This window comes from Heloderma suspectum, chromosome 1, assembly GCF_057233095.1.
Source record: "Heloderma suspectum isolate Gila_16-S chromosome 1, 16-S_ref, whole genome shotgun sequence".
Lineage (NCBI taxonomy): Eukaryota > Metazoa > Chordata > Lepidosauria > Squamata > Helodermatidae > Heloderma > Heloderma suspectum.
In genome coordinates, this window is record NC_139458.1 from 74,583,965 (window position 1) to 74,610,631 (window position 26,667).

Here is a 26,667-nt window from a genome sequence, read left to right on the forward strand (position 1 = left end):
CATCGTTAGGACACCAAGTAGGTCCAATTCACTTTTTGGAAGATTGAACTTGTTTTATTCTGCAATTATGGTAATAGAGTTGTTACTTCCTGGTTTTTACTGCAAAGCTGTGGGGTGTGGGGTGGGCTGCTACAAAAGCATTTTTACTAGCTCCTCCCATTCAACATTCCCATTTCTCAGATTTTACCACTGAGAACAACGTTGAGAAACATAGCTGGATAATCTCCATTCTAAGCTGAGCTATCACACAAAGTTTCAGCCAATCCTCATTTATTGCCATATTGTGAAAGACGTTCTTGACTATCATTACATTGCACAAGGTATATCATTCTTGTAGACGGATTCCTACTTTTGTATGCTTTCATTTCCCTATCAGCTGAGACTTGATTCATTCCTAGACAAATAAGCCTACTGAGGTTTTGCCAGCATGCATGACCGTTGATTCGAGCCTCCTGTGGCAGGACATGTCTCAGATTCTCAACCAATTCAGTTTACTCTATTTGACTAAATCATGGAATAAACATAAGGGGGAAAATATGCAAAAAGGGCAACCATATAACACTCCTTTTCTGTTCCAATGTCACCTTTTCAAATATAGTATTTTTACATAACATGTGTGTGCATAAAAGAGGCCTGCACAGCTTATGATCAAGCCAAATGCAGCCTACCAGCCATAGATGGCAGCCAGTGTGGAGCTCAGTAAACCTCTTTCACAGCTTTCCTGGGGCTGCAAAAAACAGAGGGGTTGCCAAACACTTGGCAGGCCACAGTACATGGCTGGGTCACGCATGTTGTGCAGCCCTGGCATAACATTTTGATCATGTTGCTCGATATCCAGGGCCAAAATGTTCACATGTGTAAATGCAAAGCAACTCTAGTCAAATCAGAGAGCTCACACTGAGCGTAGACTCTGACTCCATGGAGCAGAGCCTTCGCTGGCAACTGGTAGCTGGCTCCTTCCGTTGCAGCGGAGTATCCCAAAGCACATTTTTGGACAAATATTGCTGACAATGAGTGAAGAGTCAACAGCACTTTTAAAACCATTTTCTCAAGGAGTGAAAGTAAATATGCCAAGGATCTCATCATGGCAGGATTTAATCTTTCTTTCTTTCTTTTCTTTCTTTCTTTCTTTCTTTCTTTCTTTCTTTCTGGATCTCATCATGGCAGGATTTAATCTTTCTTTCTTTCTCTTTCTTTCTTTTCTTTCTTTCTTTCTTTCTTTCTTTCTTTCTTTCTTTCTTTCTTTCTTTCTAGCAAAAGCACCTCCTGGTGATTATTTTATTGGACCCAGATAGCTGTGACAAAAGGGTAAGTGAGCTATGTGTAGCAGTATCCATAGGAGCACTGAATGTGGCCAGGACGAAAAGATATTCTGGGACCTCTTTCCTATCACCTTGGCCCTTCTCTGCTTGCCTTCATCTGCATTTCTGCTGCAGCACGGCAACTTATTATTATTATTATTGCATGCTATTATCTCAGACAGAGAACTCTTCTGGTTTTGGAAAGGATGCCAAATCTGGGATGTTACTGCCAAGTCAGTGATGACCGTTAACCATTGCTAGGCAAAATAAATGTCAGAAGTACCTAGATAAGTGGAAGATGGACACTTATGCCCGTATGCATGCAGCAGAAGCAGCTACGAGCATGAGAAAGTGCCTGCATTATGAATACTGATCTCAACCAGCTGTTACTTACTTAGATTTATCTTAGGATCCCTACATTAACTAATGCTTGTAGCTCTCTCTCTCTCTGCCTGAATTGGCATCCTGTATACTGCAAATTGTGCTCCTCTGAAATCAAATTAGAATCAGAGTATTATCTCTATAGAACTCAGTGCCTTTACAAAGCTGTACAAGTAAGAAAAGTGTTGATGTAAACTATGAAAAGAGGAACCTCCAGTGGGTCAGACTCTCCATCTTGGCTTCCTTTTCCTTCCCTGGGCTTCCTCCGTCGTCCTCTCTCTCTCTCTCTCTCTCTCTCTCTCTCTCTCTCTCATTCACACACACAGCAATCCACTAGCCCCCAAATGATATTTCCTTTGCGGAGGAGGAGGTTGAATGCAGCTGTCCTTCGGAGACGTCAGCAACTGCTTGCCGAGACGATGCTGTCAAGAAGATTGCATCAAGCCTGTGAGGCGCTTGCCTGCCAGTGACTTCCCCTGGAGGAACAAACAAAGGGAAAGGTGGGAGGGGGAGAAGCCAAGGATGTGAATACATCTTGTTGTTACTTGGTAAAACAGGCCCGATTGCTCATTGATTTTTAGAAGCTGGTGCAGTGACCAAAGATGAAAGGCTTGGAGAATGAAAGGCTGTTGTGATGACATATGAAAAAAATGGAGACGTTTCTTATCCTATGCTTCTTCCAGATAAAGCAGGAGTGGGCAATTTGGGGAGGTTCGGGAGTCATTTTTAGGCCCCACACATCTGATTATGGGCCATTCATGCCACCACTGCCGGTAAAACACATTTAGTAATTTGCCAACAATTTTCAGCAGGAAACCACTACACAACACTACAATGGCCAAAGTGAGCTTTCAGACCAGCTGAATTTGGCAATTGTAGCATTTCCAAGCAGTTTGTCACCAATGTTCTATGGCAAATTGGCAATTGTTTGGTCACTGCTGCACTTCTGCGGTGGTGGGGCCGCAAGTTGTCCATCCCTGAGATAAAGGGTAATTCGGGTGTCAAGAATGCTGTGTCAGACCACCTAAAATGTTTGCTAGCAATGCCAGACACCTTGTCACCAGACAGCAATATTCTAGCTATGAGGCAGCCAGCGAAGTATAGTTAATCCCTCCTCATGCCTTCCCTGTCAAAGGGTGCTACTTGGTCATAGAAGGAGCCTCATGTTTAAGGCCAGCATTGTTGTATTCACATAGGGAACAGCCCTGATGTATTTACAAATGATTTATCACTGTTCTTGGCTTGGCCCAAACATTTTTGCATAATTTGGGAAAAGTGGGCCAAAATGGAAATTGCTTGGTGAAATTTCACAAAAAAACCCAAAACCAGGCCCATTTTGCTACTAAAACAGCATTTTGCACACACCAGGTCTGAGCTGTACTACCATGATCCAATTGGTGGCTGCTTAAACAAGCAAAAATACGTCCCTACGGTATCATTTATTGACAAGTTCTTTCTTCTTTTCAAAGTGGATACTCCTTCCACCCTTCAAATGCCCACATTACTCTCGTCTCTGGGTCTTCTCTTCCTTGATTCAGTGAGCGTATCTACACCCCCCCATGCACTGGAGGCTGGTGGATCTTATGTCAGTGCGGCAATGAATCTGCTCCGGGTTTCTGCCAGAACTCTAAAGGAGCTATTCAAGGTGCTTTGCACTTTGGGTGGCTCCTTTAGAGTTCTGACTGAAAACCAGAGCAGATTCACTGCCCCACTGACATTGGAACTACTGCCCCCAAGTATATTGCATTTGCATCCCATCCTTCTTCTAAGAGGCCCAGACTATCATACAGACACTGTTCAGGTTCAGACCTGCTTAGTTTCCACAATGAAGCAACACCAAGCACTTTCAGACCAATCTTTGAGCCCGTAATTTACATGAATGGTTAACATGAGCAGTTGACATTTGGGATTATATCACAGGTACAAAATTAAACCTATATTGCCACATAATTCCATGCTGAGTACCTACCTGGTCAACCACAAGATAAAGTTATTCCAGCATTATCACAAGGCATTTTTCCCAGAGCTAATGCTCTAGGGGCATAATGCATATTATGGCTATTTTTTTTTAAACAAACCAACCAGCCAAACCTCTGCTTTAGTTTATGCAACCACTGATGCATGCAATCTAATAGAATTTGATGCCCAAAGGACACAACTGATTTCTCAGAATAAGAAATTTAGATGATCGTCACCCTCATCTGAAAGACACACAGCCTATGCTTTTGTCATGCGTTCTTGCAGATCTATTCACAGCCTTCCTTGTGTCATTGACTCACAATGACTAGCTCTGCCTTCCAGTTGAGTTTTTAAGTTTTGCTAGTAATCCACAGATTATATGTGCAAAAGAGAGTGTTTTTGCTCAGAGTGTAGACAAAATCCCCCCCGCCCCAGTCCTGAACCTCTTGCAACCTGCAAACAGATTCAGCCATTAGAGACTGAGCATGACTTTCACTTCTTAATGTTTTTTGGAAACTAAGAACAAGGTGGAGTGGGGTGGGGTACATCGCTGATTTCTTCTGACACTAATTTTAATCCTACTGTATGCAGAAGCTGCTGGCTGGCTGTCCATCTGAAGGGATCAGACTGTATTTTAGGAAACATCAAACTCTGTGGCAGAGCCCTCCCTGAGATCTGCCCAGCCTAGCCCAATAAGACCTCCCATTTTGTCTGCAGACTACTGGAACATGCATCTTTCCGTGATGATGATTCATGTATCATTTGACCTTTCTGGGGTTCTGTAGGAAGCAGACGGTGTGATAAGATGAGCAGCATGCATGACTGTCCTTCCCTTTAAGGGTGTACTCGGATGGCCACAAGTGAGGCTGCGATGGCTTCGAAGTTTACCATGTGGAACGTGTAACTCCATGGAGAATGCTACTTCCGAAACCCCAGATATTCAGAGGAACAGGCACTCACAGACACCATCAAAACTGGAAGAGGCACGTGTTGGTTTAGAAATTCACTTCTCAAAACACAGAGGCCCCCAGTGGTGCTTAGCACTGTGGCAAAGTTAAACTGAAAGATGAAAGTCAAAAGTGCAGTAGAACCATATCCCATAATACTTAGAAAAATGAAATGTGATTGCTTCCTCATGAGACTACAGGCCCCAATGGAGGGAACATTCAGATAACTATTACATGGCTGTTAGTAGCCTCAATCCGCCTGTAACAAGTTTTGAACTCCTTCTAGAGTGTTGACTCTCTGGAAACAGCAAATCATGTGAGCTGTGCGTCCCCCTTCTTTCCCCCCACCCCAGCCCTCCCAAAGAATCTGACGAACAATGAGGTTAATTTCTTGCAGTCAGCCAAGTCCTTCATAGTCTCATCTGTGGGCAGTGTCAATGGTCTATCCCTTGGTGCTTATACTTGACGAGGTGAAGCAGAGTCAACTTATAATGGGAGGACCTTCAAGGGCCAAGATGCACCACTGAGCCCTCCTTAGCTCTGCTGGAAGAATTCGTGGCGGTGCCACAGGAAGGGCCAGTGAGAGATATCAAGAGTCTTCTTGAAGAATTCCTCTGCCCCCCGGTGGTGAATAAACGAGTCAAACTAAAATGAAGACAAGCAAGCTCCACATCCAGTGTGGGAGCCAGTGTAGTGTGGTGGCTAGAGTGCTGGGACTTCTCCACATCAGGTTTTTTATCCTACAACTTTACCAGGGCTTCTGCTTCCAGATTCTTTGCAGGGCTAAGGCTGGTTTCTTCCCACATACTTCCTGTTTTTCCCCGGGTGGACCGGCTTTATCTGCAAGTTGTATATGTTTCATTATATATTCATTATATAGGAGCCAGTGTAGTGTAGTGGTGAGAGTGACGGACTGGGAGCCGGGAGATCCGGGTTCTAGTCCCCACTTGGCCATGGAAGCTTACTGGGTGACTTTGGGCCAGTCACAGACTCTCAGCCCAACCTACCTCACAGGGTTGTTGTTGTGAGGATACAATGGTGAGGAGGAGGATAATGTAAGCTGCCTTGAGTTCCTTGCAAGAGGGAGAAAGGCGGGGTATAAATGCAATAAATAAATAAATATAGCCGTTAGAGGGTGCTGTTGTTATAGTGCCACTTCCTCTTTACCTGGACAAATTCAAACCACTTCACACTGGTTCTTTTTATTACCTCATTAGCTCTGTTTCAAATAAAGCTGTGGAAGTGATTGGAAATTATGGGAGAGTTGCTGGAGATTGACGACATTATGTAAAGGACCAGCAAACTCCTATGAGTAGCCAATCTTAACTGCAGGATAAAAGCCCCATGTGGAGAAATCCTTGGACTCAGGAGACCTGGCCCCGAACCTCACTGGGTGACTTTGGGTCACTCACTAGCCTACTTCACAGAGTTGTAGTTAGGATCAAAGGGAGAGAACGAGGAGGAGGTTCATGTACGCCACATTGGGCTCCTTGCAAGAGGAAAAGAGGCAGGATATAAATAAATAAATAATAAGTAAATAAAATCTGTTGAAATGCTAAGCTGCTCCTTGCTTCACCAGAGCCAGTGGGCTGGGATCTGTCAAGAAAGGATGGGTAGGTGAGTTTGTGGTCCCACCCCAGGCTGCCTGGAATCAGCTTCTTAAGCCTTTGCTTCCACCAAGTGGAGCTGGAACATAGTCCATTTTTGGCTAAGCGTACCTTCACCAGCAATAGTCACATCCTCTGCCCCTTACCTGAGGAACACTAATGCCAGGAGGGAGTTTTATGAGGGAGGGTGGAAATGATGGGAGGCTGCAAGTCTCTGAAAATGGGATCTTCCTTGCTATTGGGACAAAGACCAGTAGGGACTCATTCTCTGATGTGCTCATCCCTTCACATAAACCCTTGGTTTTTCTTCTTCCTGCATATCAGGAAAGAAGACTGTGAGGGGCCTGATGATCCTTAATCCTGTGATCATAGAATCATAGAATAGCGGGGTTGGAAGAGGCCTATAAGACCATTGAGTCCAACCCCCTGCTCAGTGCAGGAATCCAAGTCAGAGCATCCCTGACAAGTGGCTGTCCAGCTTCATCTTGAATGCCTCCAGTATGGGAGAGCCCACTACCTCCCTAGGTAATTGGTTCCTTTGGTGTATTGCTCTAACAGTCAGGAGGTTTTTCCTGATGTTCAGCCGGAATCTGGCTTCATGTAACTTGAGCCCATTATTCCATGTCCTGCACTCTGGGATGATGGAGAAGAGATCCTGGCCTTCCTCTGTGACAAGTACTTGAAGAGTGCTATCATATCTCCCCTCAGTCTTCTCTTCTCAAGGCTAAACATGTCCAGTTCGTTCAGTCTCTCCTCATAGGGCTTTGTTTCCAGTTCCCTGATCATCTTTGTTGCCCTCCCCTGAACCCTCGCCAGTTTGTCTGCATCCTTCTTAAAGTGTGGTGCCCAGAACTGGACACAGTACTCCAGATGAGGCCTAAGCAGTGCTGAGTGGAGGGGAACTAGAACTTCACAAGATCTGGAAGCTATATGTCTATGAATGCAGCCCAAAAGAGCATTTGCCTTTTTTGCAGCCACGTCACATTGTTGGCTCATAGTCAGCTTGGGATCTACCACAATTCCAAGATCTTTCTCGCTTGTAGTATTGTTGAGCCAAGTATCCCCATCTTGTAACTGTGCATTTGATTTCTTTTTCCTAGGTGCAGAACATGGCATTTATCCCTATTAAATTTCATTCTGTTGTTTTCTGCCCAGCACTCCAGCCCATCAAGGTCACTTTAAATTTTGTTTCTGTCTTCCAGGGTATTAGCTATCCCGCCCAATGTTGTGTTATCTCCAAATTTGATCAGCATTCCCTGCACCTCCTCCTCCAAGTCATTAATAAAAATGTTGAAGAGCACTGGGCCCAGGACTGAGCCCTGCGGTACCCTGCTCATTACCTCTCCCCAGTTTGAGAATATCCCATTGATAAGCACTCTGTGAGTCCGATTATGTAGCCAACTGTGGATCCACCTGATAGTTCATCTAGCCCACTTTTAGCTTGATGATCCAACATCTCCTCAGGCAGGACATTGCACAGCAGCTTGCCATCATGTCACATAGTGCTATAGAGAAAAAGGGTATATGCCCAGTTCTTCATCTATTGGACATCCTACAGGAGGAGGAGGAAGGACATCCCGAGCTGGGCAGGGGAAGGGGGGAGTCCCAGGCAAGGGCTGGGGAAAGGTGCGCCCACCCTCCCCCACCAGCTATGTGCAATGGCACCCGCAGGCCCCAAAAGATTGCCTACCCCTTATCCTATATGGATGTACTTCTTTTTTCTTTTTACAGTTTTATCAACTCTGTTCACACACCTACCATTTGAATATTAGATCCCTCAGCTCCCCAGAAGGCACTTAACCTCCCAGGAAATTGCAAAATTCTCTGATGATGATAACACAGGGCTATCAGGATGCTGTGTTTCTGGGGACAAATACCTATTCCTATGATAGGCCTTAATTCAGGGCATATGGTGTGCTGGGCCTCTCAGAAACACATATCCACTTGGTCTTGAACCAGAAATGATTTCCCATGAAACATCCCAAACTGCCCATGTGTTTTCAACGTATGCTTTTGCTAGACAACTTAAGGACCATATCCTTTTAAAAATAACGTTTTATTAGAATTTGCCAGGGGGAAAAATGATACACACTGCAGACATAAGAAGAGTAACATAAATTAAGAAAAGAAACCAAGGTAAATGCTGAATAGAGGGTATTTTTTTAAAAAAAGTAGCAATAAAGAAAAGTAATGGCAAGAGAACATAAAATCTACACAGATAAATTCACATAAAAAGAGATCAAAAGAAGATTTAAATTAGTATACATATAACAAGTAATGGACGACAACATAAAAATGAAGCCTTATAGGTTTTTTTTTAAAGAACATAAGTATGTGTCTTGAATACTATTTCAATGGCATTTATGCATGTTTGCCTAGCTGCAGTATCACAGTTTGGATGTACAAATATCAGCTCACACAGAGCAACCCACCAAGTATGGGAATGTCACACTTGCCCTGTTGAAATGTGGAGATTGCACAGCAACAGTGTTTAGCTAACTGAGTCTTACATTTTCAACCACACCTAACTGCTCTTGCAGTTAGAATTTATATTTGGAAGATGCAATTGCTATGGCAGACTCCAAACATTTTTTTTAACGTATGTCAGCCTTCCCCAACCTGGTACCCTCCAGATGTGTTGGACTGCAATGCCCATCGTTCCCAGTCAGCATGGCCTATTGTTCCCAGTCAGCAGGAGGGTACTAGGTTGGTGAAGTGTGGTAGATATGGTGCTCCCTACCATAGTTACAAATTAAGCTGCCCCCCACACTACCCCATAAACTGTCATCACTAAAAAACAGGCCTGACCGCTTCTCTCTTGGTGTGCTACCGTAAGAACAGCTTTGTATATTAGTCCTGTTTGTGTATGCGTTACTCCCCACAGTACAGAAAAAATGTAAATGTGTAAAATCAATCAATCAAAATGCCACACTTTTCAATGCAAGAGGTGTAAACTATCCCATTGTAAAGTGGAGCTTGGCACGGGTGCTTCCAGATGGAGTGCTACCAGTCAGAAGGCATCGTGCAGCTATTCCATCTTTTTCTCCTTAACAGCTTTTCTAGGGTAAGAAAAAAGACGGAAGTAGTGGTAGGAATCACGGGAGGGTTACAGTGGAAGACGAGGAGCTCTGGACCCTCTGCAAAAGTCCATGAATGAGGTGGGGTGATGGCATGATAAAAGCCTCGTCTGGAAGCACACCCAATGTACACATTTTTGTGAGCACCATGCATAGCAATGTATGGACTTGGTTTAGTGTATGGAGCCATCATTACAAGAGACGGACAACTGCCTCTGCTTTGCCCCTTGCTCAGTCTTTCTTGCAACGTCCAGTGCTGACATCATGTCATTGCCACCCTTATGCACATCACTTGGCTTTTAGCTGTGGGGGCAGTGCAATACACAGCATATTGATGTCACATGACACAATGTGTTTATCTAGAAGCTACAAGGGAGAAGGCAGTGGCAGTTCTGTCATAACGTCTAATTATGCCCCAAATCTATTCCTAAACTTCTGCCCACTAGACCTCATCTAAAAATAGGTAAGATGCCGTGTAGATCACAGCTGTTTGTTATTCCTCAGTGTAGTCCAGTCTTCTCTAAAATCAGCTAATTAGAGCATGTTGTATAGCCCTCTTCCCACAGAGTTGAATGCATAGACTATATATAATGTAACAGGAAATGTGAAGGGATCAGCTGCTACTGTCCTCTTTGTATTCATTCAACAGGATCAAATAAGTGTACAAGATTATGCATGATACAATTTGAGAAGATTTCCTTAGTAAAGGAACAAGACATCAAAGTCTTTCTTAGAAGCTAGTAACAGTTCTTAAATAAGACATTGTTATTAAGCTCTAAATACCCTCTAAGCCACAATGTGGCATTGGTGGTGGTTCATTAGGAAATGAAAACTATTCCGTGTAACATCTGTTTTGGCTGTAAAAAGAATTAGCCCCTTTGATAAGCAAGATAAGAGCAAGAAAGTAATTAACGTCACACATTCTCTAGGAAAGATATGACTTTTGGCATTTAGTTTCCAGAGTACATAACATCTGTATTTCCCAGGGTCACTGGCATATGGGATGTTGCAACTGCTGGTCAGAGAGGCCTCCAGTGAGACTTCCCCAATGTTGCCCTTGCTCCAGACCAAATATGCTGGCTGGTGTGGCAGGGCAGAGTATGAGAGCTTGTGGGGAGACTTTGAGGGAGGTGTTCAGACCCCTTTATGTTCACAATGATGTTAGGTCTAAAAATCCAAATTGGGCTTGGGAAAAAGTTAGTAATATTTTCTGTGTGTGTGTGTGTGTGTGTGTGTGTGCGTGCATGCATGCAAGTAGCTTGGTTTGCTGAACCCAGTTCTAAATCAAACTGAGGGGACTTTGCCTGTTACTAGCTCTAAGGCCACCTCAAATTCTTTGCAGCTGTGCATAAAGACTGTGGTGAAAATCGAAGATGTTTCAAGTGGCTAAAGAAACTGCAAGATGCCAAAGGCTCACTTTCCTGAACCACTGAGATCCCACACTAAAGAACAAATCAGATGACTTTCATCTTGGCCCCACTCGCCGAGCCCCTGCCGACGCTCAGCAAGCGGCCTGCACTCACCTCGGTGGCCTTGTCGAGCTCTGCAGTGGCCATTTCTTGAAAAATAAAATGGCGGTTGCAAAAATGCTCATGTTTGTGTATGCGTACACGTGAAATGTGCATTTTTGCAAACACCGTTTTATTTTTTAAAAAATGGTGACCGCAGAGCTTGACAAGGTCGCCGGGGTGAGTACAGGCTGCTCACTGAGCAAGAGAGGGGCTCAAGCACAGTCTGGGGACCAATGAGCAGGGGCAGGGAGGGCACCTGGAGAACCTAGATGGGGGTGGGTTCGCACATCCCTAAAAACAGTTTCAGCTCTCTCTCTTCGAAGCCAGTAAGTTACAACTAACCCATCCCATTGGAGTTAAGATTGCCTACGTTTCTCTGAATGAACCACAGAGCTCAACAAGGCCACTGGGGTGAGTGCAGGCCACTTGTTGAGAGTGGGCAGGGGCTTGGCGACTGGGGCTCAGGGGTGCGGGCAGGGGAGGGTTTCCACCAGATTCCCAGACGGAATCTGGTGCCTGCACCATCCCTACCTGTTTTCAGGTATTCTTGTCCCTCTGGCCTAGCCCACCATCCATAGGCTGGGAGGAAGGTCTGTAAGTGGAAGCATGTTGTAACTGTGCAGGCTCTTCCTGTGATTTGGAAGCCTGATTGTACAAGGTTCTACATCATGTGCCGGAGGCGCATAGAACAGACTCTCCCTTGCAAACATTTCCCTGCAAGGCATGGACAGTGGGGTGCAGGTCCAGCAGGGACATGATGGGGCCACACTTTCCCTCTCCATATGATTGTCTTCACATGAACCTAACACCCAAAAGGGGCTTATTTATGCTGATGTCCTCTTCTCATAGACATCATAGATCTCATAGGGTTTAGAGCCTTTGTACATGAGGCTTTTATTGTGCACTCATTATTGCTCACTAATGGTGGTTTGCAGGTCCTTTACACAACATCATCATCTTCCAGGGCCTGTCCCATGCTTTGCAACCATTATTGCATCTTTTTTTCCTAATGAGGTAAGTCTGGTAATATTTAGAAATGGTGGAATGAGTCGCTCATGTAATTGCAGAATTCCACTGTATTGCAGTGCCATCTAGTGCTTGTATAATGAAACATATAGAAAGGCAGAGAAAGAAACCCCCTGGAAAAACGCATGTGTAAAGGAGCTGATCTTAATCCCGCAAAGAAGCCTCGGTAAAGGTACAGGATAAAAACATCATGTAGAAATGCCCTTATTGTTATTGGATTTCCCTAGTGTTTTTAGGTTCTACACATTTTTTAAGCCACCCTGATTGTAATCCAAATGAATTAAAATGAATTCAAGGAATGCATTAATAAAATGAATGAACAGTGCTATGTGCATGATGAAGAGACATCCATTCATTGTTCTATGGGATGCTTTCAGGAAAAAAAATCAAATCAATTCTTGATAGGGGGATGCCAATCTACCTGCCAAGTATAGTTCTGACTTTTTTTTTTATATTACAAGTTACACATATGTATGCATGTGCGTGTACACACATGCATACATGTCAGAGGTCACAGTCAATTGTTTTATAACTTGTGCCAAAGGGAAATGAGCTGATGGGCAGTGATGTAAGATCAGTTCAGATACATGCATGGGAATCACATTTATTCCATTGCAAACAAGAAGGGTATGTGTGTGTTTTTACCAGCCTCCCCGCCCCCCCCCCAACTCCTAGTAGCTCTCACTTGTCACAGGCTGTAAAATAAATATTGAGTAGAGAAAGCACCTCCTCAACCCTCCAGTCCAGATGGCATGGCCACAATCCACAGTGAATAAAGGGCCAGATGATGCAGATGACATAGGGATGAGGGAAGTACCAGAAACCTTCTCAGGATTTAGCGACATGTCGTATGTAGTTCTGTGAACCTTTAAAATGACAGTTTCATTTCCTTTTACACAATGCAGCCACTGAGACTGCAATCTGAAGGGGAAGTCTAGTCTGGTATATCTTTTAGTTGTGGTAAAAACAACTTTGGGGCAATGTATGATTTTTCAGCAGGAGAGCAGAACAAGAGGAAAGGGTTAAGAAGCTGCTCTCCTCCCACACCAGTCTTTCCCTTCTGTGTGGCATGAGAGAGGGAAAGAAGCATTTTAAAAGAATCATAGAACTATGTGTAACATGTAGGTCTGCCATCAGTGGAAGAAGAAGGGGAACAGGAAGGGAATATAAGAATTAATGGAGGAGCAACATCAGAGGGGAAGCCCTATCCATTATATGAGAAAAATAATTCTACAGTGTGGCGTATGTGTTGATTATATTGTAATTAGAACTAAGCAGAAACCACTCACCTTATCTTTGAATTTGTTTCTGAGAATGTTGAAAAGCAGTTCTGAAGTTCTGGCATATTGCGACATACTTGGTGTCACTTTGATACTTTTCTTCTCAGTGCCATTTCTTCTTTGTCCTCTTTGTCCTCAAGTTCATTTTTCCTTACCACCATTTAATCTGATTGGCTGTGGGGACTCACACAATTCTTTTGATGACTTTGTGATGCTACATAATGCCATCCTGGATATACGTAAACAAGATTACATAAATTTCCACAGCCAATAGATTGCTTAAGAGTGTGGGCAAACGAGACCAAGGACAGCGAGGGCAAAGAAGAAGAAAGCAGAAGCCAAGGGATCAAAAGCACACCAAAAAACATAAAATACTACGCATGTTTAGTGAGAAGAGTATTTTTCAGTAATTAGTTCAGCTGCATCAAATGTGTTAATTTCAAAGGAAATATTGAAATGAAAGAATATTTGGTGCAACTGTAATTATAATGGCAATCAAGTAAGGAAATGATATTTCCCCTAGTGTTTATTTCACTGATAGCTGAAGATATTTCCTCATGGACACTAAAGATTATAAGATGTTCCTTCAGTAATATTGGATGGATGGCTACTAGCTCTGACACATTTCACCTGCCTGGAGGGAATGGAGGTAGTGGAATAGAAGCACTGGTAACAGACGTTTCTGAGGGTTTTAATGGTATACTGTTTGCTTTTGGGACACTGAGGCTGTTTGTGCTGTCTTTCTGGATATTTGCTTTCTTCAAGGTCAGTTTATGTATTGGTAAATGAACAGATATTGAAGAACACCCCCCCGCCCCATCATAAATCACCAGCATTCTCTTCTTCCAGGGAAACAGATTCTATAGCATCTGCCCTTGGAACTTTCTAATGTTTGGGGGATTGGGGAACTAGGAAACTATGTCCAAACTGAAAACAGATGTGGGTGTGTTGTAAAGTCTTTTCCCATTCATAATAAGGCTAGGACTTCTCAACAGAGTAGCATCTAGGTAGTGCAACTGTGTATTGACAACAGAAACTTGGTACAGATTTTAGCTTTACTTTTTTTCCAGATAAGTTCATATTAAATGACTGCCTGCTGGTCTGAATGAAAGGAGCTTCAGGCCTGAGTTCAAGAGCTATGCCTGTCAATAACTTCCACCCAAGCAACTGAAAAGGAAAGCCTTCTTAGTACCCACTGCATCAGTGACCAGGAAGACAAACATGCTTATGCTCAAAGTGAAACTATGGACTTTGCTACCACAAGATGTGGGATGGCCAGCAACTTAGGACTTCTCCACATTTAGCAAAAATCTTGCAGCATTAGCAGGGCTTTGTCTTCCAAAATCTTTGTGGGTTTACACACACTCCCCCCTTGTTTTGATGGATTGCTTCCCATATGTTTCATTAATAGCACCAGTAATTGACACTGTTCTATTGTGCAATTTAGATTTATTACAGCACTTTTCAGGGTTTTATAAAATGGCAGATTCCCGCTTGAAAACAGCAGGAGAGGCATCAGAGGTTGACGACATCATGAAAAGGACCTGTGAACTTCTGTGAGTGAACAATTACAAGCGCACAATAAATGCCTTCTGTGGAGACACTCTTTGTTGTTCAGTCGTTAAGTCGTGTCCGACTCTTCGTGACCCCATGGACCATAGCATGCCAGGCCTTCCTGTCCTCCACTCTCTCCCGAAGTGTGCTCAAGTTCATATTCATTGCATCAGTGATGCGATCTAGCCATCTCATCCTCTGCCGTCCCCTTCTCCTTTTGCCTTCAATCTTTCCCAGTCTTTTCCAGGGAGTTTTCTCTTCGCATTAGGTGGCCAAAATATTTGAGCTTCAGCTTCAGGATCTGTCCTTCCAATGAGCACTCAGGGTTGATTTCCTTTAGGATGGACTGATTTGAGTTTGACCTCCTTGCAGTCCAGGGGACTCGTAAGAGTCTTCTCCAGCACCACAGTTCGAAAGCATCCATTCTTCGGCGCTCAGCCTTCCTTATAGTCCAGCTCTCACAGCCATACATTACTACTGGGAAAACCATAGCCTTGATTATACGAACCTTTGTCGGCAAGGTGATGTCTCTGCTTCTTACTATGCTGTCTAGGTTTGCTATAGCTTTCCTCCCAAGGAGCAAGCAACTTTTAATTTCATGGCTACAGTCACTGTCTGCAGTGATCTTGGAGCCCAAGAAAATAAAATCTGTCACTGCTTCCATTTCTTCCCCTTCTCTATACCAGGAAGTGATGGGGCCAGATGCCACGATCTTAGTTTTTAATGTTGAGTTTCAAACCAGCTTTTGCACTCTCCACTTTCACCCTCAACAAGAGGCTCTTTAGATCCTCTTCGCTTTCTGCCATTAGGGTGGTATTGTCTGCGTATCTGAGGTTGTTGATAATTCTCCCGTCAATCTTAATTCCAACCTGTGATTCATCCAACCTGGCGTTTCTCATGATGTACTCTGCATATAAATTAAATAAGCAGGGCGACAATAAACAGCCTTGTCGTACTCCTTTCCCAATTTTGAACCAATCGGTTGTTCCATGTCCGGTTCTTACTGTTGCTTCTTGACCCTCGTACAGGTTTCTCAGGAGACAGGTAAGGTGGTCTGGTACTCCCATCTCTTTAAGAATTTGCCAGAGTTTGTTGTGATCCACACGATCAAAGGCTTTTAGTCAATGAAGCAGGAATAGACGTTTTTCTGGAATTCTCTTGCTTTCTCCATGATCCAGCGAATGTTGGCGATTTGATCTCTAGTTCCCTCTTTGAAACCCAGATTGTACTTCCAGTAGTTTTTGGTTCACATGCTGCTGAAGCCTAGCTTGTAGGATTTTGAGCATCACCTTGCTGGCATGTGAAATGAGTGCAATTGTACAGTAGTTTGAGCACTCTTTGACATTGCCCTTCTTTGGAATTGGAATGTAAACTGACCTTTTCCAGTCTTGTGGCCACTGTTGGGTGTTCCAAATTTGTTGGCATATTGAGTGCAGCACTTTAACAGCATCATCTTTTAGGATTTTAAATAGCTCAGCTGGAAGACTGTCATCTCCTCTAGCTTTGTTGTTACTAATGCTTCCTAAGGCCCACTTGACTTCACTCTCTAGGATGTCCGGCTCAAGTTCAGTGACTGCACTATCATGGCTATCAGGGACATTGAGATCTTTCCTGTATAGTTCTTCTGTGTATTCTTTCCACCTCTTCTTAATCTCATCTGCTCCTGTTAGGTCCTTGCCTTCTTTGACCTTTATCATGCCCGTCTTTGCACAAAACGTTCCCTTGATATCTCTGATTTTCTTGAAAAGATCTCTAGTCCTTCCCATTCTATTGTTTTCCTCAATTTCTTTGCATTGTTCATTTAAGAAGGCCTTCTTGTCTCTTAGAAGACACTCTTAGAAGGCTTTAAAATGGGATCAGACAAATTAATGGAGGATAAGGTTATGGCTACTAGTTATGATGGCTATATGGTAACACTAAGATCAGGGGCAGTATGCCACTGAATACCAAGTTCCAGGAGAGGACTATTGCTTTGCAAGCTTTCCCTTGGCCTCTGGTTGGCCACTATGGGGAACAGATTGCTGGACCAGATAGGCCCTTGGTCAGATCCTGTAGGGCTCTTCGTATCTTCTTATGAATGGCCACGGTATCATTATGCAGTCTATGCTACGGCCAGGTTCAAAGGGTTTCTTAAGCTCATGCCAAGTGCTTTTTGCTAGTCCAGGGGAAATGTTGACTTTTTGAATAGCCAATCCTCATGGCATATCACAAACTGCCTTAATTTCAAAAGAAATTTTCCGTTTAGCACCGGGAACCACTGAGTGAGAAAAAGTACTTTTAATTAAATGCCCTTGGGCTCGTGCTTCTTTGCCTAGGGTTGTTCACAGTATCAGCCACAGCTTATCTTTCAAGGTTTGGGATTCCATTCACTTAAAGATATTTCATAAACCTATGTTGGGTCAACAGAAGTATAACAGACTTTTGGCCCTGAGCTCAAATTCTGCCTGTGTTAATAAATGAAAACTCTCAGTTAACCATTACTGGGGGACTGATTTGAAATAGGTTCATCAAACATCGATTAAACATATTGTGTGAATTAGATATCAAAGAAGGAGTGCAATTTATACAGTTGTCACCCATGCATATGTAAACTAATGTACAGATACCACAGAATCTTGGTATGCAGAAAAAGCCACAGCAAAAAGGGTGCCATGAGTACACATCTAAATTGTAACAATTTCCAGAGGATAGCAGTGTTGGTAAGTTGTAGCAAAACCAGTAAAGTGTCTTGTGGCACAATAAAGACACAGATGGCATACGCTTTCATGGAAGAGGACTACAGTCCACAAAAGCTTATGCCACCATAAATTTGTTAGTCTTCACTGTGCCTCAAAGCTGTTTTTTTATATCTAAACTGAAATCTGTTTATTGACGCCATGGGGCTCTGTCCAGTCCACTGCAGGCAGAGGGCTTCTTATTGGGCTCAGAAGATTCCTCCTTCCTATGTGGCAATGCATGCATGGGTGTGCATGGAGCTGAGTTGCCAGGCTGTTATATGGAACGTGAGCCTTCTGTGCACCTTCCATATCACCGTCCAACCTCCTCCCTCCTCAAGGAACACAAGTTCTGAGCTCACTCATCAGTGGTGTAGTGAAGCCAGGGCTCACAGGGTTGATGGCCTGGGACTTTCTGATTAGCAGGGATGTTGACATCAGCTGCCACCCCCTCAGATTTCCCTGTTCAGACTGCTCTTAGCTGCAATCTTCGCAGTAGCTGGGGGTGGGGAGGGTATGGACTTTCCAAGTAACAATATATGGTTGTGAGTTATCCCATGTACATCCCATATAATGCGTGCGCACACACACAGAGATCAACACAGCTACCTGCCATTTTGGACTCTCCTTGGGGGCATGGCTATGGGGACTGTCACGATGAACGCCTGCACTTCAGAATTTACCAATTCACCTACTCAACTGAGCAGAGGAAGGGGCTGCATGAGGATGTAGGAGGTGCCCACAGGCCTCTTATTCCCCATAATGAATGTCCTGGCATCCTGAGTGTCTGTGAATGCACAATGCAGGGCAAAGGGGGAGAAAACAGGCTCTGTAATGCCCTCTAGGGAGCCCTTTTGGATATGGTAGATTAGAGCATCCAGAGAGGACCGAATCGAGGCTGTGGCATTTCATCAAAAATGCATATAATGAAATTCTACCTTTTTATCACATAGCAGTGATTTAAATATGCTACAGAAGAGCTGTTAAAAAATGTGAAATAAACGAAAATTCTGAAAAGAAGGGGAGAAATAATAAAAAAACCAAAAGCAAATGAACTTACCATACTGCGAGTGAACTTTTCTAGAGAAGTTCTACGACCTTGCTCATTCTCGGGCTTTAGAAGGGGAAAAAAAAGTTAGGAAGGAAAAAATACCAAAACACAAAACAAAAAACCCTTCAGCTTAAATTTGGCTTTAAAGGCATTAGCAAAACAAAAATAAGAAAAAGATTAAACATCTCAAATACATGGTGACTGCTGTTTTCAACAGCAAAGCAACAGAAACGTTTGTACTACAACATTGCTTCCGCCATTGGGAAGTATCCTGTTTCCTCTTCTTAAAATGTAACTTGGACAGAATCCAACAGGGCACTTACACCTAGGGATGCTGGAGAAATTCAAGACGGATTAAAACGTGCTCGTATTTCTAAGAGTCTGACCTGCGGAATCTGCTGCAGAGTGACCCCCTCAGGCCCTGCGGAGTCTGTGGACTTTCAGATGATTTTTTTACTTTCCCAAAATTTATGCATATAAATCCGTAGAAAAATACTAAGTTTCTGCTGAGGAAACATAGAATGGAATAGGGGACAATACACTAAATGTTATGTACTGGGCTAAATTATGTAAATGCTTACGTAAATACTTACATAAATATTTATGTAATTTCCGTATTTTTCCGCATGATGAAAAGAAAAAATTCGCATCCGTCCCTGGGCACCTGACAATCTGTAAAACGCAGCTAGAGCAGATTTTACACAGTCTGTACATCCCTACATACACCCCCCCACGCACACTGATACCCATCCACAAGCGGCAAGTCCCAGCAATTCCACTGTGTGAGCAGGACCCACCACTTATGCAAGGGAGATTTAGTGCTTGTTAGAGGAATCACCAAAATGAGCAGAAATGCTTGTTTCTGGAAGAAGGCAGGTTGGCAGAGCTCCCTTAAGGAAGCCAGGTTGCCCCAGAAGTGCTAAGTTGCCGTTGTGCAAGTGGTGGGGGCCGCCTGTGCAACACAATTGGCAGGGTATGAGAGAATCGATGGGGGCGTAAGTGCCCTGTTGGATTCTGCCCTGTTGTCCCAAGTTACATAGTTCAAGCGGAGGATCAGTAATGCTTCATCTGGCATCTATCTCTTTTTAGTTTTGTTATTCCCTGTGCTTTTAGGAAGGCGCCTAAAGTTTCCCAATCAGCAGACAGTAGTTTCCTATTCAAGATGGAATAACCAATTAAAAAATGAACCAATATGGTACTAAAATCCATAATTGCCCCTATCCAGCAGCTACCCATGGAAGCAGGCTCCCTGCCTCCTTTTGTCCGCTTCAATACCCCTCCCCATGTTGATTTTGATTCTTTTGATTTGGTTAGGATGCATATTCCTAACCTGGATTATGAGCTGCTCATGACTGGAGCTGGATCAGAGTTAATACTGACTAACTGTCTTATTACATGATTGAATTTAACTGGACAACTGTGACACATGGAATGGGTTATGGTTATAATGTAATGATTTTCATACTGTGCTCTGAGGAACTTTGGGGTTCTTGGGCAGCTTCACAGAAGTTCCTGACAGATTGTCTGCCAGAACTGATTTTTTCCTGCAATGTGCAGGGAGCTTGGGCAAGCCCCCAAAGTCCTCATCTGTGACCCATATGAACCGAGTATAAATGCTAGAATTTATCCCATAATCCTTTGCTTTGCTTTGTGCATGTGCTGTGTGCATGTGAACTGAGTGAATGTGCTAGAATATATCTCAGGAATCTCTGCTTTGTGCAGGGGGATTCCATGCAGATTCTCGGATCTCTTCCACAACAGATAAACCAAGTGTTTCCTGAAGGTACATTTTTTGAAAACTGTTGAGACAGTAAAATGAATATAAAGTCTAAAGAGTGTGTGGGTGGTTGAGTGATCTAAAACACATCTGATATATAGATGGAGTAGGATATAAGAGGATTAGATGAATGCATCTAATTGCCAAAAATGTATAATAATAATAATAATAATAATAATAATAATAATAATAATGCATTTATATTTTGCCGTTCTATGATAAATTCAAACTCAAGGTGACTTACAAATAAATAATAAAATCATACCTTCCTGATGTGCCTCAGGCTCTGCTAATTGATGCCAATGGAGGTTTGGGGGGGGATATTTGGGGAAAAAATGGTTGGATGGGAAGGTTTAAACCTCTACCCTCTCTGTGGTGGTGCCATGTGTGGTGGCCCCACATGCTTACTTAGAGGTAAAGAAAAAGGTGAGGATCAGCTGCACGTTACATATTTAACATAGCTCTCTGTTTAGTCCTAATATAGCAGATCAAGTTCTCTGTTCTCTGCTTCAGTCAACCCTTGATGTCTTGGCAGTGCAATTCTATGTATGCCTTGGGAGGGCTCCTGCCCTGGAAGGCAGCCTAGAAATATTTTAAATAAATAATTAAAAGAATAAATAAATAAAAGCCTACTCAGAAGTAAGTCCCACTGTGTTCAACAGGGCTTACTCCCAGTAAAGTATGCATAAGATTGCAGACTTATTGCAATTGCTGGCATATGGTTTTGGCAAGATGAGGTTATGCTGTTGTTTTTTAAAGTTATGGTTTTTTATTTTGTGTTTTGCTATTGAGAAATTAGAAATATAAATAAAATAGTATAACTATAATAAGAAAACCAGAGACACACGAGATATGCTACCATTCTCCAGAGAAACATCATTCAGCTCATTTGTGGCATACGACAAATCCTATTAAATACGAACAAAGGAATAATTTTGATGGCAAGCACACTGCTCTGTTGAATAAAAGAACTATAATGGTCAGGGGAAAAGCCTCCAGCCCATGATGTCAGGGTCACTGTCCTGGCTCGGTTCACCTAGATGTGGAAGTCAGTAAGACATGGATTTATTATGGACGCATTTGGTGACATTACTTTTTTTAAATAAAGAGCCAAGAAATCTGATAGAGCAGCTGATGATATTAAAATCTGTCATGCTTCAAATCAAATAAAGCAAGGAAAAGAACAGCATTGCTTCAGGAAGTCAGGGAGGTACATAACAACATTACCTAAATGCCCTGCCTTGCAAGTGAATGTTTCTATAATTGCATCTTTCCTGTCCACTAGTACTGCAGGGGGATGGGAGGTGGGATAGGGGTCGAATAAGGGAATGACCAAAGATCAAGATCTTTGGAAAATTCCTTTTGATTCTTTCCAGTAGTACTATTCAACTCACCTAGGATACAAAAATGTAGGAATTTACAGCTAATGATGTTGACTTATAGATCTGTTCAGATCTATTTTCTGGGCCTTGAGCAGAAGGAATAGAAGTGGAAGAGACTACAAGTCCCACCATCCCCAGCCGGCATGGCCCTTTGGGGAAGGATGGTCTACAGGGACTAATCAGGTACCTTCCATTAACATAATGCCCACAGTAAGAATAGGCAGAAACACATCTTTCAGGTCAAAAACAACATCCCATAAAAAGCAGGGAAGACAAAATGGAGACAAAGATCGGCTGCCTTCATTGCTAGCAAACCTCATGAGCACATGACAGAAGAATCAAGATGATTCAGCACAAGGGCTCCTTGTGGTTGGTCTGCCTTTGGTCTGGTTCTGGTACAGTTTTGCCTGTGCATCAACATGCTAACAATCCGAATTGCAACATTTGATGCTCATAATCTGAAATGCAACATTTGGGGCACTTGGGATTAAATGCCTAACCAGTGAATGCATGTTAATGAACAAATGACTAAAAGAGAAGCCTGCATGTCCGTCAATAAAATATTATAGATGTGATAGCGTTCTTATTGTGAGCAATGAGAAAGTCTGCATTGCTGAACTATTCTTTCAAATGGTCTTCAAATTACTTTACATACAGCATCAGAATGTAAAGAGAGAGACTTTCTGGAAATGTGAATGCTAAAGTTCCTCTTGGCTGCAGGAATCTCCTTGTATGCATAGTTAAGAAATCTTGATGTTTTGGACTAGAGCCTTTAGACTAACACAGCTTTGCTTGTTTGGGTAACGAAGCAGCTAAGGTGTGAGCTCTTAAATCACTAGGTGGCCTTAGAGGTGGGCAATTAGGTGGTGGCAGCAACCCCTCTCCCTGCCCCCCCCGCCCCCGCTGGTGGTTTGCTGCAAAAAAACAAAACAAAAAATCTGGTGGGTTGCTGCTGAATTTCAGTGGCAAACTGTGCTTTGTTTTGTTTTTACTGTTGTGATGCTGCCAAATTCAGTGGCGGGGCACAAAAAGCAAGGGCCACAAAAGAGGATGGGGGTCCATGTGTTGTCCACTCTGCCTTAGGCAAACCATTTTTTTATTCCACCTTAACTGCCACCCACCTCCATCTGAAATACGTGCACAACAATACTGGCATACCTGACATCAGGGCTTCCCAACCTTTTTGGACGAGTGGGCACATTTTGGGAATTTGAGAAGCGGCTGTGGGCACCAACACAAAATGGCTCCAACAGTGGATTTGGCTAGACACACAATGGCTGCCGTGGGGTCTGGCTAGTCAAAAGTGAGCTAAAGAGGTGGTGGTGGTGGGAGAAATAGTGAGGCTAGAGGCTGGCAGGGAGGGAGAAATAGCAAGGCAAGGGGGGAAAGGGGAGGGAAAGAGCAAGGTGAGAGGATAGAAAGGGAGAGAAAGAAGTCTGCCCTAAAATTTCCCAAGGTTTTTCTTCAAAACAATTTTTTTAAGGGGGCAGGGAGGGGAGAGCTTTATGGGCAGTGTTGGAGGTCCCCACAGGCTCATGATGCCTGCGGGTGCTGTGTTGGGGACCCCTGCCTTACAGGGCTATTGTAAGGATTACTGAAATAATGCACATCATGCATTCTGAAAATTTGAAATGCACTCCAGTTATTCTAAGGCTACAATCCTAAACACACTTACTATACCACAGTGGTTATATACTTCCAAATAAACCTGCACAGGATTGCACTGTAAGGATGATGCATATCAAATAAAGGTAAGCATGAGTTGATTATCAGCTGAAATCCTGCCTACCATATCCTGCCTAGCTGAATACATTATTAGTAGCTGGATCTGTGTTTCCAAGGTAGATATTTGCCTGGCTCTATTCAGTATAAAGTAAATATTCTTCGGATAGTTTTGCAAATCAAAGTCAACAAGGTTGCAATCCTATGCATGTTTAGACAGAAAATGTCCTAAAGCTCCCACTGTATTCCAGCCATATTGGCTGGGGGACGTTGGGAGTTGTAGGACTTCTTTTTTCTGCCCAAATTTGCATAAAATTGTGCCTTAATTTGTTTATTCTAAAGCAGTTAGAATAATGACAAACAACAATACAGTCTGCTCCAACATGACTCATTAATGGCTGTAAATGCAGAATCCAACACACATAAATCTAGAGTCTGGCTGATGTAGTTTTCAAACATGCAAAAAAAAGGAGTGGGCAGTTGCCGCAAGAGAACAACCAACACCTTGTTGCAGCAAAACAGTTGGGCATGGCTACTGAGAGTAAAAATGCTTTGATTAGGAAAGCACTTATTCTAGTTAGCTGCAGAAAAGTGGGGTCCACATGTTTATTGTTTCTATGTTTCCCCCTCCCCTTACTTTCTTCCCCACAGCCTGCCCCTTTCTGCTTCATCCCCCACATAGTGAGTTGGTTCAGTGCGAGATCTATTGCCAAGATGTGTCATCACTTCACATAGAAAGCCCCCTCCAAAAAACCAAAGGTCCTTTCGAATACAATAATACGTTTCTATATGCACAGATTTAAAACTGCCTAGTCCTCAGACTGTGCTTATGACAGCAGTGAAACCCCATCGTGGGGAAAACATACAACCTATCAGAGCAAACATAGCTGATTCCGGCACAGGCCAAGGGTAGATAGGAAAAAATGATTTGATTAATGACTGCTATACTGGGACAATGAAATCACGTTATATTAGCATTTTTCTGGATTAAAACTAGTCACACTTCACAGTCTAACACTCAGAAGTGCATATATATATGTGCCCATATATAAGGATGGGACACAGGGAGGTAGTACTAACTGGGCCATCTCACAGTTGTGAATGTGAAACCTGCTCTGGGAGCTGTCTGGGAATATATATATATATATATATATATATATATATATATACACATACATACATACACACACACACACACACACACACATACACACACACACACACACACACACACTCCTTCCATCTTCCCTGTCATCAAAGGCTAAGGGATAACATTGTCTCCTCCTGCCTATCAGTAGTAGGGCAGGTTGTTTTGGCCCATTCTTACATCTTCCTTCAGGGTGGTTTGCATTAAAGGACTTTGTTTTCACAAAGGAGCATTTTGGGTATTGTTTGAGACTTCTTACTCATATACATACACCTTTTTCAATTTTGAAATCAAAATGAAACTAGTTAATCCCAGGAACGCTACCTCCTCCTGGAGCAACCCTCTGTAATTCCACACTTCTTTCCCTTTTAGCAATGTTCACTTCTAGGATGTGTGCCCCCTGGAAATGCTGGAGTGCACAGCCCCATACTAAAAAACACCACCACCACCACCACAGAGGACAGGTGGGTGGCTGCCCCACTTCAGCAAAGCAATCCCCATTGTAGGAAGGCCATCCCACCATCTATTGTAAATGGTCATGATACTGTGCTACCACCTCAGGAGCCAACCTACGTTAATAGCAGGCATAAAATCTGATACTTTTCATCATCCTAAGACCCTAACAGAGGCAGCAGGAAGATGCACATTGCCAATCACCCAGCACCCTGGACAACCATGGAACATTATCTAAAAGTAGGATCTGATTGAAAGCAGGCCTGTCCAAATGGTGAGCCGACAAGCTGAACACAGCCCACCAGTAAGCTATGTATGGCTGCCCACCACAGGATTAACACCACTCTGAAGAGCCACAACAAATCTACATATAACAAAAATGACCCTATGCCCACTGTGTCTGCACTTTCCCGTTCCAGCTAGGCTTAATGCCACATATACCTCTAAAAGTACCTTCAAGTCAATGCCTGGTGGAACAGAAAGACTCATTTGGTCCATTGCCTCTATAGAGCACCCACAGTGGCAGCTAGAATGTAAAATATGGCTCTGGGAGGTTCTGAGCACTCTGCTGCTGGTGCTAAATAAATGCTGAAGGGTACAGTGGATGGCGCTGAATTGTTCCAGAACATTAGATCCAATTTAGTGGCCCCTTGCTTGTGAGTCAGCTGAAATGTGCAGATGGTATTCTCACATCAACTCAGGCCAGGAATGACCCTGTGCACACATCTCCACTTCAGTGCTAAGAAGAGATCTGCATGCACCTCTCCGCTGTGCATGAGAGGCTGCCCCCACCCGAAAATGGATGTGAAGCTTAGCTCAGGAACTCCAGCTGTGCCTTGGAGCTCCTGTGCACACAAAGGACTGCTGGATTGTGGAAAATATGTTCTAATAATTCAGGGCACATTGGAGCTACAGCAGAGGGTTTGATCAGGCTGACTTTAATTTAGCAGCATGTGGAAGCCCCAGCAGGATGGAGAACGCAGACAGGAAAGCAACAGGAAACTGCAGCCAGCTCAAGCTGCAGAAGCTGGGAAAAACCATATAAAGCAGCCTTCCTCAACCTGGTGCCCTCCAGATGTGTTGGACTACAAGTCTCATCATTCCCAGCCAGCATAGCCACGCTGGCTAGGAATGATGGGAATTGCAGTCAAACACTTCTGGAGGGCACCAGGTTGAGGAAAGCTGATATAGAGTGTCTTGAAAGAGTATAGGAGAATTGGGAAATTCTCTCTCATGCATGTATACAACGTAGTTCTGGGTGGAGGACCTTCTGACAGACATTTAAACACACCCACAAACAGAAAGAAAAGGACTTCAGCTCTCCACCCCATTTACTCCAAAGAGAACTGTCTTGTTAGGACCTGATAATCCACACACCAATCCCTTTGTTATTTTGACCTGGGTGTGCTGATATCAATGGGCATGCTGATATCAAGAGGAGGAAATGGACAGGTGTGCCATTTTTGAGGAATGATCAGTCTGAGTTGTAATTAGTATTCGTTTAAAAGGGGGAAGCAATTGACATTCAGTAAAGTGCAGGTAAAATGGAGGGGAGTTGATAGGAAATCAAGAGGAAGTCTCCGGGTAAGGCATCCCAAAAAACCCCATGAGGTTCGACCTAAGAGACTAAACAGAAGAGGATTTTGTTCTACTTCCCTATTGTTGCTACCATGGTCATGAAAATAATGGATTCATAGCTTACCTCAGCCTTTCTTGACCCAGTACCCTGGACTTCAACTCCCATCAGCCCCAGATAACATGGCTAATAGTCAGTAATG

General features: G+C 43.3%; 1 protein-coding gene across 2 annotated transcripts in view; it reads right to left on the reverse strand.

The window, feature by feature from the left end:
• Positions 1 to 257: 257 nt before the first annotated feature.
• RGS6 (regulator of G protein signaling 6) overlaps positions 258 to 26,667 on the reverse strand; it is a 319,263-nt gene continuing 292,853 nt past the window's right edge. The window contains exons 17-18 of one of the 2 annotated variants that reach the window (XM_084827528.1): positions 18,418 to 18,471; positions 258 to 2,158 (exon numbers count right to left, since the gene is read on the reverse strand). In XM_084827528.1, coding sequence (XP_084683654.1) covers positions 2,108 to 2,158; positions 18,418 to 18,471 — 105 coding nt within the window. In that variant the 3' untranslated portion in view covers positions 258 to 2,107. The remainder of the gene's footprint in view (positions 2,159 to 18,417; positions 18,472 to 26,667) is intronic. The other variant, XM_084827537.1, reaches the window with a different exon arrangement.